Genomic DNA, 15,831 nt, shown 5'->3' on the forward strand with positions numbered 1-15,831 from the left:
ACAGAAAGTGTCAAGAGAGGATCACCGGCAAATCCTGGTTAATCGCGTTATTAAGGGTTTCTTAAAATAACATTAGTTTAAGCCCCGTCAAATGGAACTGATTTGATCCTGTTCCACTAACTGGGATTCATTAGGCTATGTTTTCACACCCTATACAAGCAATCGGTTTTAACATTTATTTTTTTAGTATTATTACTATTTTTTTTGTTTTGTTTTTATGGTACTTCCTACTAATAAGAAATCCAATCGTGTGGTAACTTCAATCGGTTTTAACATTTATTCCTTAAAATTCACTTTTAAGATTTGATCTACTACTGGTGCTTATGCTACTCGAAGAAATCCAATTGTGACTAACTATTCAATCGGGTTTAATATTTATTTCTTCAAACTAACACGTTTTATGGTAGTGGTACCATGTAAAAATCCAATGACGACTAGTAACTACTCATTAGTTCTTATTCCGATGTGATAGTAGCCTATATATTAAATTACTCACCATTTAGTCACTATTGCTAAGGAGTAATTACTATGTAGTGAATGAGGTACAGGATTATTTGTAGATTATATATTAGTAATTCTAAAATAATTTCTTCACAATAGATGCTAGTTTAAGAAATAAATGCTAAAAGCCATATGCAAACAAAATTTGTACATTTTCTAAAGAATATAGAGTTGTACTTGTCTGCGCAAAACTGCAGTAAGTTGGTTGGCCGTGCTAAGTGTGTGTTGGGTGTTGCTAGGTGGTTTCTAATTCTAGGGCATTCAAGATGAAATTAACATTGGGGTTCCTGGTTAAATTGGAGTTATGGAACAAATTGCTTGGTAAAGTTTAATACTAACATTAAAGGGGTCATATGATGCGATTTCAATTTTTCCTTTCTCTTTGGAGTGTTACAAGCTCTTGGTGCATAAAGAAGATCTGTAACGTTGCAAAGACTAAAGTCTCAAATCCAAAGAGATATTCTTTACAAAAGTTAAGAGTCAGCCACGCCTACCTAAAACGGCTCGTTCTAACACGCCCCCACATGTCTACATCACTATGTGGGAAGATTTGCATAACGCCGCCCAAATGTTCATGCAAAGAAAGAAGGCGTAACTTTTATTCTCGCTGTAGTATTGTTGTTGCCGCCATGTCGTGAAGGCGCTGTGTGTTTCGTTGTGAAAGCAAAACTACTTTGTTTGGCCTTCCAAAAGAGGACGATATCTGCTTCGTCATGCCTGGAGCTGATCCATGCTGGTTGCTGAGGAAATACTACAACTTTGCGCTGTGGATCGCCAGAACGGCTTTCACCGTGGATGACGCGGAGTCCAGCCTGTGGTCGTCACATGTGGTTGCCGCAAGCCCTCCGGACGCTCCTTCGTCGAATCCGCCAGCCGTTCCTCACTCTAGCCCCCGGCTTCTGCTTTGAGTGCATTTGAGTGTGTGACGCTGTGTTTCGTTGTGAAAGTGAAACTACTTTGTTTGGCCTTCCAAAAGAAGGACTGCAGCTGATCAGAGCTGGTCGCTGAACCTTAAACCGCATAAATACATTTCATTACACCAAATACACAAAATAATGTTCTTTTTAGCAGCATCATATGACCCCTTTAAAGTTTGGGAGTAGTAGTAATGGTTGCTTTAGTAAACCACACTAATTAGTTAACAATTAGGCAAAAAATATAAAAATATTTATATATATCAATTCAAGTTTATTTATCATTGCCCAGTATAACCAGTGATTTTGTAGCAATGAGTGCTGTACATGCAGTTTCTCACTCAAAGTTACCTTAGTGTAACACTGATCACAGCCATTTAGAAAAATCACTGCAAAATAAAGTCCTTTGGCCTTACAATGACACCATTTCTTCAAAATAAAAAGGCTGCAAACAAGTAAACAACAGTGTGGATAGTACCTGACTGAAAAATACTGAGAATGTACATCATTATCATCAGGCCTTACAAGATGTTTTCTCTCTAAAGTTCATCCACACTCTAATGCAATGATACTTTGCTACACTAAACCTCTAATATCGGCCCTGTAAGCAGCAAAATGTTCAATATGACACATTTCATCACTTAAAATGTAAAATGAAAATCACTACAATCACTCTTCCTAACAATATGTCATAATCACTTGAGAGAGAATAAACACGTTTTGCATAAAACAATCTTGCGTGGTCATTTGCAGAAAATACACAAGTGCCCTTAAAAGAAAAAAAAATCTACAGATTCACAAAGTAGTTCAGTGACATTCTACTATCAGCACCATTGTTGTCCACTTCAACTTAAAATCCACGCTTTCTTTCTAAATAGCTTACTGAAAATGTGTAAAAACCGCATCGAGTATTCAGAGTCGACACTTGATCTATGTGACTATTTCAAGTAACAGGTACAATGGAGCCAAGTGAACTTAAGACTTCATGTAGTGCCATCGATTGTTCAGAAGCTGTGCGTATGACCTTAAAAAGACAGATAATATAATAAATACAGTAATGCCATGATTAAATTAGATATCATGAAAGGCATGTTTTTAGCTGTGCTCCACCGTTTTTTTCAATACTACTCTGGCCACAGATGCACTTTGTGTGTGAAAAGATTAACATATTTGATTAATTGTTAAAAATGATCAATTATGCCTTATGCGATCACTCGTTTAAAGTTTCATTATTTGTTAGGTACTACCAAGAGTTTGGCTAGCACTGTCAAACAGCTGTTACTCACACATCTTTGAGCTGCAGGCAACAGAAAAGTGTTTACATGAGGTCATGGGTGAATCTCACAAAAACACGTCTAGGTCACATTTAACAGTGAAAAATTATATTTAAGATATTTTTAACATCATTTTCATGACATTTTCATTAAATTATTAGATGTAATACAGTAACTTATTTTCCAATGAAATGACTGCTATAAAATATAAAAGCAGCCTAACTTTAATACTACTATGTATAAATACTTCATAATTTATAATACCATACTGTATTACTAATATTAAATGAGAATTATGGTGAGAATTATGAAAATAGGCATCAACAACTATAAACACACATATAGCTTAAGATGCCTGTTAATAATTAACAGTTAAATTAATTTTTTTGAATCGTGATTTAAATAATTTTTTGAATTGTGATTTCATACACAGTCTTTTTTTTTTTCCTTCTTTGATTCTGCAGTGAAATATGACCTGGATGTGTTTTGCGAAATTCACCCTAATACTAGTATTGCAATCATTATATATAAGGTAGTCAGTGGAGAATCCCTTTAAAATTTGGTTTGAAGATATGGCTTTGTCATCATATCTGGCAACAGACTCAAAAACACGAGCACATTTAATACTTCAAACTCAAGAGTAAACCAAAGTTAAAAGAATAATGAATTCTTGGGGGAACTCGACATGTAAGAGTCTTCTGAAGCCGCTAAACAATGTGAGGTAGAGGACTGTACCAAGCTGGAACAGGCAGCAGAGAAAGAGCAGGTACCATGTTAGGTGGCGTGGCAGTGGCGCGGTAAAGGTGGGGGTGATTTAAAAAACAGAGCGAAGAGCGTCACACCTCCCCGAAGTTGGTGTGGCCGGTCTCCTTGGCATGTTCCCTTGCTTCCTTCTGCCCCACCAGGCCAGTCTGGCACACCATGCAGCGCAGAGCAAAGCGGTTGACGTCTGTGTACTGCCGTTTCCTCCGCGCCTCATCGGCGAGCTCCAGCGCTTGGGCCAAAATTATGTCATCGGTGGTGGAAAACACAGTCTGTGCGGGAATATCTGAATTGGGCACCACCTTCTGGAGTGGGTCATAATGAATCCCATCATAAATTAGCAGCACTCGTTTAGTGTAACCAGCATCCTCGCCGAAGCGGTCGACACGCACAGTCTGAGTGTCAACGACGCAAATCTCACCCTGGTAGAACTTTGAGAGGATTGAAATCTCAATGGCGCCTCCCCACGTGTCATCGCGACGGATCCAGGAGCAATAGTCCTCATTAGTCTTGCCCAATACTGCCTCTGAGTACGCGGAGGGGTCACTAGCTACAATCTGTGCGATGAGCCCGCGCATTTCAGGCGCACAGCCTGGGTCATAAACACCTTCCATAACGTAGTTCACACTGGTAAACAGACAAGAGTTGTCGGCAGGGACGACGTGCCGCTCTATAACCGGGGACAGGTCAAGACTGGGCCTTTTGGTCACAGTGGTTTGTGATTGGGGTTTGGGTTTGTTCTTCTCCTCCTCTACAATCAGTGTGTCTCCTGGAACAATAAACGTACCAATGAGCAACACAGGAAACTCAGCAAGATGGTTTTATAAATAGGCCTACAGAATTAAAAGAATAGTTCACCCAAAAATTTGCTGAGAGTTTACCCATAGCCCCAGGTCATTCAAGATGTAGATAAGTTTGTTTCTTCATTGGAGCAGATTTGGAGAAATTTAACATTACATCACTTGCTCACCAATGGATCCTCTGTAATGAATGGGTGCCATCAGAATGAGAGTCCAAACAGCTGATGATAACATCACAACAATTTTACTAATCCACAAGCTGCGTGTTTGTAATGAATAAATCCATCAAGACGTTTTAACTTCAAAATATTGCTTACGGCTAAAATATGTAAGGAAGAGGATTAGCGCAAAGCAATAATCAAAAAATAAAACCATCTCGAGAATAAAGTCATTATAATATGAGATTAAACTCTTTAAATTTCAAGAAAAATGTCAAAATAAAATGTTGAGAATAAACTCATTAAATTACGAGAAAAAAAGTCGTTAAGTTTAGAGAAAAAAAAGCTAGTTCAACTTTGAGAAAAAATTCGAAATAAAATGTTGAGAATAAACTCATTAAATCGTGAGGAAAAAAGTCATTAAATTTCAAGAAAAAAGTCAAGATAAAATGTTGAGAATAAACTCATAAAAGTAAGAGAAAAAAGTTGTTACATTTCGAGAAAAAAGCTTGGATAAATTTCGAGAAAAACGTTGAAATAAAATGTTGAGAATAAACTCATTAAATTATGAGAAAAAAATTGTTACATTTCGAGAAAAAACTATTTTAAATGATTTTATTTATTAAAATGATTAAATACCATATTGACCCGAATATAAGACGATGTTTTTTTCTTGGAAATACATCTGAAAACACGCGGACGTCTTATATTCAGGGTCGTCTTATATTCGGGCCAATACGGTAGATGCTGCCTTATTGGGACAACAAAGCCCTCCTTATAGCCTGCCTACCACTATTTAATATATTATTATTAAACACTCGTTAAGCAATTGATTTCCACTATCTTGTTGAGAAAGCTAATGTAGCTCTTCAGCGATTAAGCTATTTTATTGATCAAATTGCAGGGCAGCGCTGAGAAGTTTCTGTGTTGCTGAATGTGCTGTGAGCTACAGTGAAGACAGCACATTAGTTTAGAATGCTTCTAATTTTTATTTTTATTTTTTTAAACGTAGAGAGTGTTCATTTGTGCAATGATAACCTACCAGCAATGTAAAGATGATTTTTAATATATTAGAATGAGTACATTACAATAGAACTAATACATTATTATTTATGGGCCTAAAATCAAGATGCAAACAATCAGAATATTGTACCTGGTGGAGAGTGCCAAATGTAAACATGAAACATACGCCATTACTTATATTGTAGCCTACTGTGGTACAGTTATGGAGGCCCTTTATAACGTGGTCAACTGCCTGCTCTGCCTATAGTTAGAAATGGCCCTATAGTATGCAGTGTTTAATAAACAGTTGTTTTACTAAATTCTGCTGAGGTGAAATTCAGTGCAGTCCCGTATCATGATACATATCGTGGCATCTGTATCGTGATATGTATCGTACCGTGACTTTGCCGGTGATACACAGCCCTAATCCATTGGTGAACAAGTGATGTAATGCTACATTTCTCCAACTCTGTTCTGATGAAAAACAAACTCATCTTAATCCTGGATGGCCTGAGTGCGAGTACATTTGCAACAAATTTTCATTTTTGGGTCAACTATTCCTGTAGCACATTGCAAATAAATCAAGTGTAAAGATCATGCAATGCAAAGCAAACCCAAACCTGATTTGATAGGGTATTCTTTGAGGTGGGCTTCACCATTGCGTAGATCCAGGCTGGACGGAGGATAGCCTACCATGATCTTCTGTACATCACATGGTATTCCAGTTAGCTCCTCGATCTTATCTTTAAGCTCCTGAACACATGATTGGTGTGTAAGGCCCTGCATCAGATGGGTCCCGTTCTTGGCTTTGCAACGCAGACGCAGCATCATGTACCTGTTCAGTTCTGAACACAGAACAAGTGCATGAGCTAAATTAATATGAAGTTTAGAAGCAGTTATATTTTGGCTTTAAAACAAGGACATATGCAACAATAAAATTATAAGACTAAAAATATAGAAAAACCATCCATGTAAAGCAATGGCAATTTCATTTAAATAACAGGTGGAAATGTGCACGTATTTACACAGTATATGAATACATATACATAAAAAATAAAGAAAGAAACGAGGAATATGATAACGGCATTAAAATATATATTCCAGTATAACTAGATATAACAGATTTACTGAGTACTTGAAAAAAACAACAAAAGCACTAACGTTACAGCTGAACAAAATGCTAAACGCAATAAATGCGTATATAATTATTAATTTAAAACTTTATAACCCTTATTTTTTTATCACCTAAGCAAAAGTATCGGGTGTTTAATAATATAAAAGACAATGTTGACAACAATCTAAGCTAGACTAACTGTTAGCCAGGCTAAAGATAACGTTACAAAAGCTCAGCAGATATATAATTATATAACCTCAAATTCAAACAATTCTTTCACTATAAAAACATCCTTTAAAGATAAATGAAAATATTGTCTTAATAAATAAAAATCACTCGTAGTTTGGAGCTGGCCCGATGCTAAGTCACTCACCACTGAACGCCTCTAAAACAACAACAATTGACACGCTGACCGAGCAGAAACATGCGTATTACGTCACACAATCTGTGTACTACGTCCTGAAAACTACACAAGTTGTAGATATTGCTAGCGTAAAATTTCGTGCAATATCAGCATATCAATAGTTAACATTTTTACTTTTAAAAATTAATATGTAACAACACAGAGACATTTATAATGAACTAGTGATAGCAAACGCTGATTTAAAATAGTGAAAAAACGTGTAGAATTATTGGACAATCACATATAATTGGTTGTGCATATATATAACTGCTTTTACAGTCGTGTATTATGTAACATGTTCTGTGCAATACAAATATTTTGTGTGAATCCACCAGTCTGTAATGTGTCTCCCGGCCACAAGAGGCGTAACATAGAATCAACACGTCGTTTTATCTGCGTCATTCTGTTTCCGGAATTGCGCCGCCATTGAAACAGCAGCAAGCAACGTGAGAGTTTCGTTGCCGCGCCAGTAACTATTGCCTTTAATTTGACATTGATCACCTTCTTCAAAAATATCTGGATATTGCTTGAAAGAATGGCGTACAGAGGACAAGGACAGAAGGTTCAGAAGGTCATGGTGCAGCCCATTGTATCCTTCAGAACGCAGAGCTGGATTGGCTTTTTCCATTGTATTGATATACGTTGGTTTAGTAATAATAATGTTGTATTGTATTACATATTGTATTATGAATTGCATGATTTTTTTCTATAATTATATATTTGATCAGTATTTGAGATGTTTGCATCAGGTTTGTGTTTGTCCTGCTGATCGGTTACTTAACGTTACTAATGAATGAAAAATGCTTTTTTTAAACTATTCATGGGTAATATTTGATATCAGTATAATGTTATAGTTAATATTTGTTTGTTTCCTTAATTACACCTTCAGAACCTTATTTTCAGGTATCTACAGAATTTCTCCATGCATTTTTGTTTTCTGGTTTCTACTATTGTTTTTTTTTTTTGGTTATACATTTTTAGAACAGCATTACCTGCAGCGTTTTTGTATTTATCATCCTCTTAAAAATAAAAATCTAATTGACCAGTTAAAAATCTAATATAAATTAAAAGTTCAAAATACAAATCTAAATGATGAGTTGCTAATATTTTTTCCCTTCCTGTGCAGCGTTCTCGAATCCAGGTTTGGCTGTATGAACAGGTCAACATGCGGATAGAAGGCTGCATCATTGTGAGTAAACACAGCAAGTCTCAAATTTACTGTTAACACACTTTACTCTTTCCACACAGCTCATTTTCATCTTTACAGATAATTTTGGGAACAATATCATGCAAGCATGTGAATAAAGAACTCTTATTTGCTTTTTGTTTATGTTTCAAGGGATTTGATGAGTATATGAACTTGGTTTTGGATGATGCAGAGGAGGTTCACATGAAGACCAAGAACAGGAAGCCACTGGGTAAGTGAACTTTGCGATACTGGCGAGTCATGCGTTTCTGAGAAATAACTTTTGTTTGATGTAAGTTCGATATGACTTTAAACATATTTTATCTCTCCAATAGGGCGGATTATGTTGAAAGGAGACAACATCACATTGCTGCAGAGTGTGTCCAATTGATTGTCTGTTAGGAGTTCATTTGGATATTGTTTGTTTGCTGTTAGATTGTTGGTTTTACTTTTTCATTTGTCAATATTTGGTATTTTGACCCATGTTTAAAATTGTGAAAACCTTTTTCTTTTCTAAATCTCAAAAATAAATATTTGTTTTCCCCCCACTGTTCCAGGCTACTGTTTTTAGTGTTGGAATTAAACAAAGTGACAATTAGCATATGCAAAGGACTGAAAAAAATAAAGTTCAAAGGTTTAGTGTTTTTGAAAGAAATATCTTCTGCTCACCAAAGCTGCATTTATCTGATCAAAAACCAGTAGTACTGCGAAATATCATAACTTAAAATAACCGTTTTTTTAAAAATGTAATATATTTTAAAATGTCATTTATTCCTGTGATGGCTAAACTGAATATTCAGCAGCTTTAAAAAAAAAAAGATTATACCTTTTTTCTTTGATTGATATAAACTTTAAAAGAATATCATTTATTTGAAATGTAAATCTTTTTGTAACGTCTTTACTGTCCCTTTTGATCAATTTAATGCATCCTTGCTGAAAAAATGTACTAATTTATGTAAAAATTGTACTGAACCAATACATAGTGCATGTTTTGTGCAACCAAGCATGACTGCTTATTGACATGGTACTTCGTTTCTTAAATTGTTTAGAAATATGTATATTTTAGTCGTAGTTCGAAGTAATATTTGTTGCTTTGTTTGACACCTGTCTGTAGCTAACCGTGTAACCACTAGAGGGCAATGCATTAGTTTGTCTTTGTAGTGTAATAGTGGGATGCGTCTTTGAAAGATGTTACATGTGACATTTTATGTTTTTGTATAATTTTTTTTTTTTTTGTACCCCTACTGTATTGTATAAGTGCATTTTACTCATATAGCCCAATGAAACATTGCATAACTTTTCTTAAGAAGTTAATCGCTTTAATACATCTGACCTTTTTAATTAATTTTTATTATTATTGTTTATATATGTATATATATATATATATATATATATATATATATATGAAAGAGAGAGATGTTTTTTTTGTTTTGACCTTTCAAACTCTAAAGTAAAATTTTGAGCCACAAATGTTACCGGTGGGATTAAATAGGTTAACAGATGCTTTTAACCAAAACAGCACATATACAGCACATGATTTAATAACCTGTTGAACTTTTCTAATCCTTGATTAGAAAAAAAAATGGCTTAATAAAATATTTTAAAACAAAGTAATTTAATAATGTTTTCAGAATGAAAACTACCACTTTGCCCTTCAAGGTTCTAAACAATTATACAAAATAAATGTGATGAAATGTGACTCTGGAGCACAAAGCCAGTCTTAAGTCGCACGGGGATATTTGTAGCAATAGCCAACAATACATTGTATGGGTCAAAATGATCGATTTTTCTTTTTTGCCAAAATGATATTAAGTAAAGATCATGTTCCATGAAGATATTTTGTAACTTTCCTACCGTAAATATATCAAAACCTAATTTTTGATTAGTAATATGCATTGCTAAGAACTTCATGTGGACAACTTTAAATTTTTATATTTTCTCAATATTTTGATTTTTTTGCACCCTCAGATTTCAGATCTTCAAATATCTCGGCCAAACATTGTCCTATCCTAACAAACCATACATCAATGGAGAGAGATGTATAAATCTCAATTTCAAAAAATTGACCCTTATGACTGGTTTTGTAGTCCAGGATCACAAATTACAGAATTCAGCGATGTTTATAAAACAATCCAGTTGCAACCATGACGTGATATGTGCACTAAAGTGATTTTGAATCAGTATGTACTGATTGTTCAAGAGATGAATACACAACATCTGCATAGTTCTTTATCTGAACGTTATTGCGTGCTTCAGTTTGTGGTATTAGTTTCAAATCCCCCAACAACTAATTTTAAGCTTAAAGCTTTAGATTTCAATAACGGTCGTTTTCCTCAAGGGGAAGTTTGATAAAAATCTGGAAATGTGAAAACAGCAGCATGTCAGCAGAGCTCAGATGGGTTTGCCAGAGAACAGGAGAGCTGTGACTTTGAAGTCAGAGGCAGTGGTTGGTGAGTCTCTAGATAGGGACTGACTGTCAACCTGTGGAGGAAGCGGTATCTAAATCACGAGTACACGAGCATTGCGTGTGTGCACAGAGCCGGAGAACCAGATGTAGCTGTGAAGCTCATCGGGAGGAAGTCAGTTGCTGACTCCAGAGACTTTAAACTCACTTTATAACTGCGACCACACGCTTTTAGTCGTTCACTGTGGCTTCAACCACAGTAATGTTGCATAAAGTCGATCCCCTTGTGAATTTCTCTTTCAGTATTCATTCGGTGTGCATCTTTCTAGGGGCTTTAAATGCTTAAAATCGCTTCTTTTCACATGCAGATGAAAATTAATGTGTCCAGAATTTCCAGAACTGCTAAACCGAACTTAGAGTTGCTTTCCTAACAGGCTTACACGGTCATGGTCGTCGTGTGAACAATTTATTGGTGTGCATTATTCTAGAAACAAACGTGATTTTGCTCATCATAATATAATAACTTGTTTTTACTGAATGGCGATCCTTTTTAACTGATGTCATCTAGAATACAACCAAATCCCAATGGAGAAATGACAACCCTACGTTTTGTTCTTTTTATTTGCATAGGCGTATGCTATTATGCATAATTTTGGTGCTTATGGAATACATCTGAAAGATAGATTAGTAAAATGTGTAGTACAGCGTAATTATGATGAACTAAAACCATAAAAAAAATCAGCTACTTCAAATCAAATATACGTTAACTGATATTAAAAAAGTAAACTGTTTTTATTTCTCAGCTAGTTCTCATTTTTATTAAAATATTTAAAATTATCTAACTAAAACTGATATAAAAAATGAACAAAAATGATATAGGCATTTAAGAAAAATGTCAAAAACACACAACAAAATTACATACTTTATTAAAACGTTCACTAAAATGACAATGAAAATAGAGAATGTAAAAATAAAAGCAAATTTAAAATAATGTCTAAAAAAGCGATGATAGTATCTCAGTGATACTAAAATAACACTTAAAGTCCCACTACAATCCCACAATGCAATGTGCTCAGTTTGCAAAACAACAAAATGAACCTGAATTGCACTAAAAAAGTATTTTTGAATCATTTTTAAAATGTCAAATCGAATTTTGAAAAACTGCAACACAGTTGATCTTTGATAGGGTCATGTGACAGCAATGCAGTATAAATGATAAAGATAAGCAAACAAGAAAAAATAAACCAAAAGAAGGAACAGAAAACAAGAATGCATGGGGGAAACCTCATACATGTATGAATCATTTTTCAATAATATTAATAGACTTTAATGGTAGGCCCTTATTTCCTTTTGGACAATTTTTAGTTCTGTAGAGGTGATGTGGCTGCTGTGGTTTTCCACTCATACTCTTCCATGCACACTTCTTCACCCAGTTTCCTTATATTACGCAAATCCCATCCTTCAGTAAGACCCAGCTCTTCCGTTCCTCTCACCCCAGTCAAAAAACCAAAGAGACAGTGCATTTCTGCCATGACCAGGCTGTGGGAAACCAACCAAACGTTTTGGAGGCAGGTCAGCTCTTGCTGGGTTTAGCCGTCGGAAACACTGCCCAGGTCAGATTGCCATCCGGGAGCTCCTGAGGGGCCTTCCTGTTCCTGCGGGTGTGATTGTTGTGAGCGTGTCCTTTGTTCTCCCTCCCCCCGACCCGACCCGACCCGTCTCGTCTCCTACCCCGGCTCCGACCGGACAGGTTCAGTCTGTACGCCTGCATTGCCCTCAACATCCACACCATCAACTCAACCCCGACTGTCTGGATCACTCACACATGTTTGGACTGAGCATGGATGTTTTTCTTCTCTTTAATAATAGCGTCTGCGTATCCAAACAGGAGATGCTTTCACATTAAATAGGGATTTTAAAAGACTTCAGGCAATTTATCTGGTTGCCATCCTCTCTGTCTGGAAAGAGTGATGCCCTGTTTGTTTTCACTGTTCTGAACTGAGGACGAAAATACTTAATATAGAAACTCAAAGAGCTCAGAAAAAGAAACATAAAATCTTTCCAGTGTCAATTTTTTTATAAATGACTCTTTTGTAATTTCTTAATGGAACAATGTAATGTGTGAGAAGTGACACTTATACTTCTGGAAGTGTCAAGATATTTTTTTTAAATCGATTTTTTTATTAAAAATATTAAATTGAATAATATTTCATTTATTTTTTATATATATTATTTTATTTATTATTTATTTTCTATGTATTTGATATATAAAGCCTTTTGTAAACAAAAAAAAATAGTTTACAAATTTATAATTCGATATGGTTGGAAACATTATTAAATTTAACAGTCTGGTCGTAATACATAATACCTCCATTTTTCTCCTATTAACACATACAGTCCGATAAGGGCTTTTGTTTCTCATTTTCACCCAAGTTCGTAGCATTTTTCATTGTGACTCAGTTTGGCTGAAATGGACGTGGCACCGTTGGGCAAAGGTCCAGACTCTGAGTGTAAGTGAAAGAGGGTCCAAATCAGGCCGGGCTTTGTGCAAATAAATAATGAACAAGCTTCAGACATTTCTATGTTTCGGCATCATCAGATGATCAGTGAAAAAATGTTTTTCTTGTTACATTTAATAAATAATTTTGTGTTAGAAATGAGGAGATATTGCTTGCTTTTATTTCTGTATATTAATTTTTAGTCCAAATCCTTATTAAAAGAAATGCAAAACAAAAAGAAACTTTTTTTGGGGATTTGTTTTGATGCTTTCAATAACACAGTGAAAGTTGGCATCAGATTTTCATTGTTAAAGTCATTATTTGCACATATGTTAATGAGGGACCCAAAAGGCACCAGTTTTTAAAATGACCCTAAAAATAAATAATGAACAAGCTTCAGACATTTCTATGTTTCGGCATCATCAGATGATCAGTGATGATAGAGGGTATCAAGAGACTGCTGGTCAATGGGTGTACTTTGCAGTGCACTTTTCTATGTAATCTTTTCAACAGTATACAAATGAGGTGAGCATTTGTTATATATATATATATATATATATATATACATTTAATATGAAATTGGATAAAAAAATGTTTTTCTTGTTACATTTAATAAATAATTTTGTGTTAGAAATGAGGAGATATTGCTTGCTTTTATTTCTGTATATTAATTTTTAGTCCAAATCCTTATTAAAAGAAATGCAAAACAAAAAGAAACTTTTTTTGGGGATTTGTTTTGATGCTTTCAATAACACAGTGAAAGTTGGCATCAGATTTTCATTGTTAAAGTCATTATTTGCACATATGTTAATGAGGGACCCAAAAGGCACCAGTTTTTAAAATGACCCTAAACAAACAGACTACAAAGTGACACTTATGTAATTTAGTGCATTTTGGAATAGAATTTGTTGTTGCTCTTTTTGTGGTAAACACACACTCTAAACTTCTCACTTATGTTTGCTAAAATTGGTCACTTTTCCACCTTTCATGGAAGTTTTTTTTTGTCTGCGAGGTAGACTTTTGCACACACACACACACACACATACATATGCGCGCACACAATGTGTTGGCAATTCAATATGAAGTGCCTAAATGTACCAAACAAAAGACCTGCAGGGGAGCAAAAGGAGATGTGGAACAAAAAACAAACGAGTAATGAAATTATAACAATACAGAGAGAGAGTGAGGGGAGCGGGTGCCACAATGGCAGGGAACAATCGCGCCGTGTCAATGGAAAAAAAGTGTGTGCGGAGGGGGGCAGGCTTTGGACAATAGGCCGGTGACAGCAGCACAATGGCGGCACTGTTTTCAATTAGACATTATCTCATAGACAGAGGTTTTTCATTATTTATCAAAGACTCAAGGTTGTTGATGTAGAACTTCCAGAACTAGGTTGAAAAATACTTTCCTCACTAGAGGTGCAAAAAAAGCACAAACGCTGCAAATGCTGTTTACACGTAGGTGACACTCCACCAAAGCGTTCTGTGCGCACAGGCAGTGACCTGTGAACATGTTGCTTATCTTGTTTTAACAGTCTGGTCGTAATACATAATACCTCCATTTTTCTCCTATTAACACATACAGTCCGATAAGGGCTTTTGTTTCTCATTTTCACCCAAGTTCGTAGCATTTTTCATTGTGACTCAGTTTGGCTGAAATGGACGTGGCACCGTTGGGCAAAGGTCCAGACTCTGAGTGTAAGTGAAAGAGGGTCCAAATCAGGCCGGGCTTTGTGCAAATAAATAATGAACAAGCTTCAGACATTTCTATGTTTCGGCATCATCAGATGATCAGTGATGATAGAGGGTATCAAGAGACTGCTGGTCAATGGGTGTACTTTGCAGTGCACTTTTCTATGTAATCTTTTCAACAGTATACAAATGAAAAACAGTTGACATGAAAGCAATCGCATGTTCTTAGCACTAATGGTGATTCAATGAAAAGGGCTCCTTTTCTCTTTTTACAGCTTTCTGTGAAATACATAATGTTTTCAGTTGTTTAACTGCATTGTGCCATCTCAATCTAAAGTAATGAATTTTAAATACATTTGGTAATACTTATACCTTCTTAAAGGAAACAAAGACAATTTTACAGTTTAATTACAGTTTATGATTATTAACCTTTTGCTCAAAGTCATGAAAATGCAAGGTATGATTCATAAGGAAAATGTTATTATTATAATTATATCTTGTGTATATAACAAAATGATGGTAACAAAGTTGACATATTTAAGACATTTTAATATCACCAGTTTTTAAAATGACCCTAAACAAACAGACTACAAAGTGACACTTATGTAATTTAGTGCATTTTGGAATAGAATTTGTTGTTGCTCTTTTTGTGGTAAACACACACTCTAAACTTCTCACTTATGTTTGCTAAAATTGGTCACTTTTCCACCTTTCATGGAAGTTTTTTTTTGTCTGCGAGGTAGACTTTTGCACACACACACACACACACATACATATGCGCGCACACAATGTGTTGGCAATTCAATATGAAGTGCCTAAATGTACCAAACAAAAGACCTGCAGGGGAGCAAAAGGAGATGTGGAACAAAAAACAAACGAGTAATGAAATTATAACAATACAGAGAGAGAGTGAGGGGAGCGGGTGCCACAATGGCAGGGAACAATCGCGCCGCGTCAATGGAAAAAAAAGTGTGTGCGGAGAGGGGGGGTAGGCTTTGGACAATAGGCCGGTGACAGCGGCACAATGGCAGCACTGTTTTCAATTAGACATTATCTCATAGACAGAGTGGCAGGTTTCATTGTGCTAGGGGGCTATTTTCAGGTCCGCCTTTGTGTGCGGCACT

General features: G+C 35.5%; 2 protein-coding genes across 4 annotated transcripts; one reads left to right on the forward strand and one right to left on the reverse strand.

Annotated features, from left to right (window-relative positions):
* Positions 1 to 2,962: 2,962 nt before the first annotated feature.
* Positions 2,963 to 6,947, reverse strand: LOC107694882 (ubiquitin thioesterase OTU1-like). Of its 3 annotated transcripts, none has more exons than XM_016494601.1 (3): positions 6,899 to 6,947; positions 6,032 to 6,256; positions 2,963 to 4,220 (listed from the first exon to the last, which is right to left on the reverse strand). In XM_016494601.1, the coding sequence occupies exons 2-3, from the start codon at positions 6,240 to 6,242 to the stop codon at positions 3,526 to 3,528; spliced, it is 906 nt and encodes a 301-aa protein (XP_016350087.1). In that variant the 5' UTR covers positions 6,243 to 6,256; positions 6,899 to 6,947; the 3' UTR covers positions 2,963 to 3,525. The 3 variants fall into 3 exon arrangements, with proteins under 3 accessions (XP_016350087.1, XP_016350086.1, XP_016350088.1); XM_016494600.1 differs by lacking the exon at positions 6,899 to 6,947 and adding an exon at positions 6,862 to 6,896; XM_016494602.1 differs by lacking the exon at positions 6,899 to 6,947 and adding an exon at positions 6,782 to 6,805.
* Positions 6,948 to 7,316: 369 nt separating this feature from the next.
* On the forward strand, positions 7,317 to 8,890 carry snrpe (small nuclear ribonucleoprotein polypeptide E). Its single transcript, XM_016494560.1, has 5 exons — positions 7,317 to 7,517; positions 7,818 to 7,844; positions 8,055 to 8,117; positions 8,268 to 8,346; positions 8,450 to 8,890. The coding sequence occupies exons 1-5, from the start codon at positions 7,464 to 7,466 to the stop codon at positions 8,503 to 8,505; spliced, it is 279 nt and encodes a 92-aa protein (XP_016350046.1). The 5' UTR covers positions 7,317 to 7,463; the 3' UTR covers positions 8,506 to 8,890.
* Positions 8,891 to 15,831: the final 6,941 nt, after the last annotated feature.

This window comes from Sinocyclocheilus anshuiensis, unplaced genomic scaffold (assembly GCF_001515605.1).
Source record: "Sinocyclocheilus anshuiensis isolate Anshui unplaced genomic scaffold, SAMN03320099.WGS_v1.1 scaffold294, whole genome shotgun sequence".
NCBI lineage: Eukaryota > Metazoa > Chordata > Actinopteri > Cypriniformes > Cyprinidae > Sinocyclocheilus > Sinocyclocheilus anshuiensis.

Excerpts from the sequence above, each read along its gene's own strand:
- LOC107694882 (XM_016494601.1), bottom strand. The coding sequence starts at position 6,242 with ATGATGCTGCGTCTGCGTTGCAAAGCCAAGAACGGGACCCATCTGATG. Across the intron at positions 4,221-6,031 it reads AGAATACCCTATCAAATCAG|GAGACACACTGATTGTAGAG; the intron begins GTTTGGGTTTGC and ends TTATTGTTCCAG.
- snrpe (XM_016494560.1), top strand. The coding sequence starts at position 7,464 with ATGGCGTACAGAGGACAAGGACAGAAGGTTCAGAAGGTCATGGTGCAG. Across the intron at positions 7,845-8,054 it reads TTTTCAGGTATCTACAGAAT|CGTTCTCGAATCCAGGTTTG; the intron begins TTCTCCATGCAT and ends CTTCCTGTGCAG. Across the intron at positions 8,118-8,267 it reads GGATAGAAGGCTGCATCATT|GGATTTGATGAGTATATGAA; the intron begins GTGAGTAAACAC and ends TTATGTTTCAAG.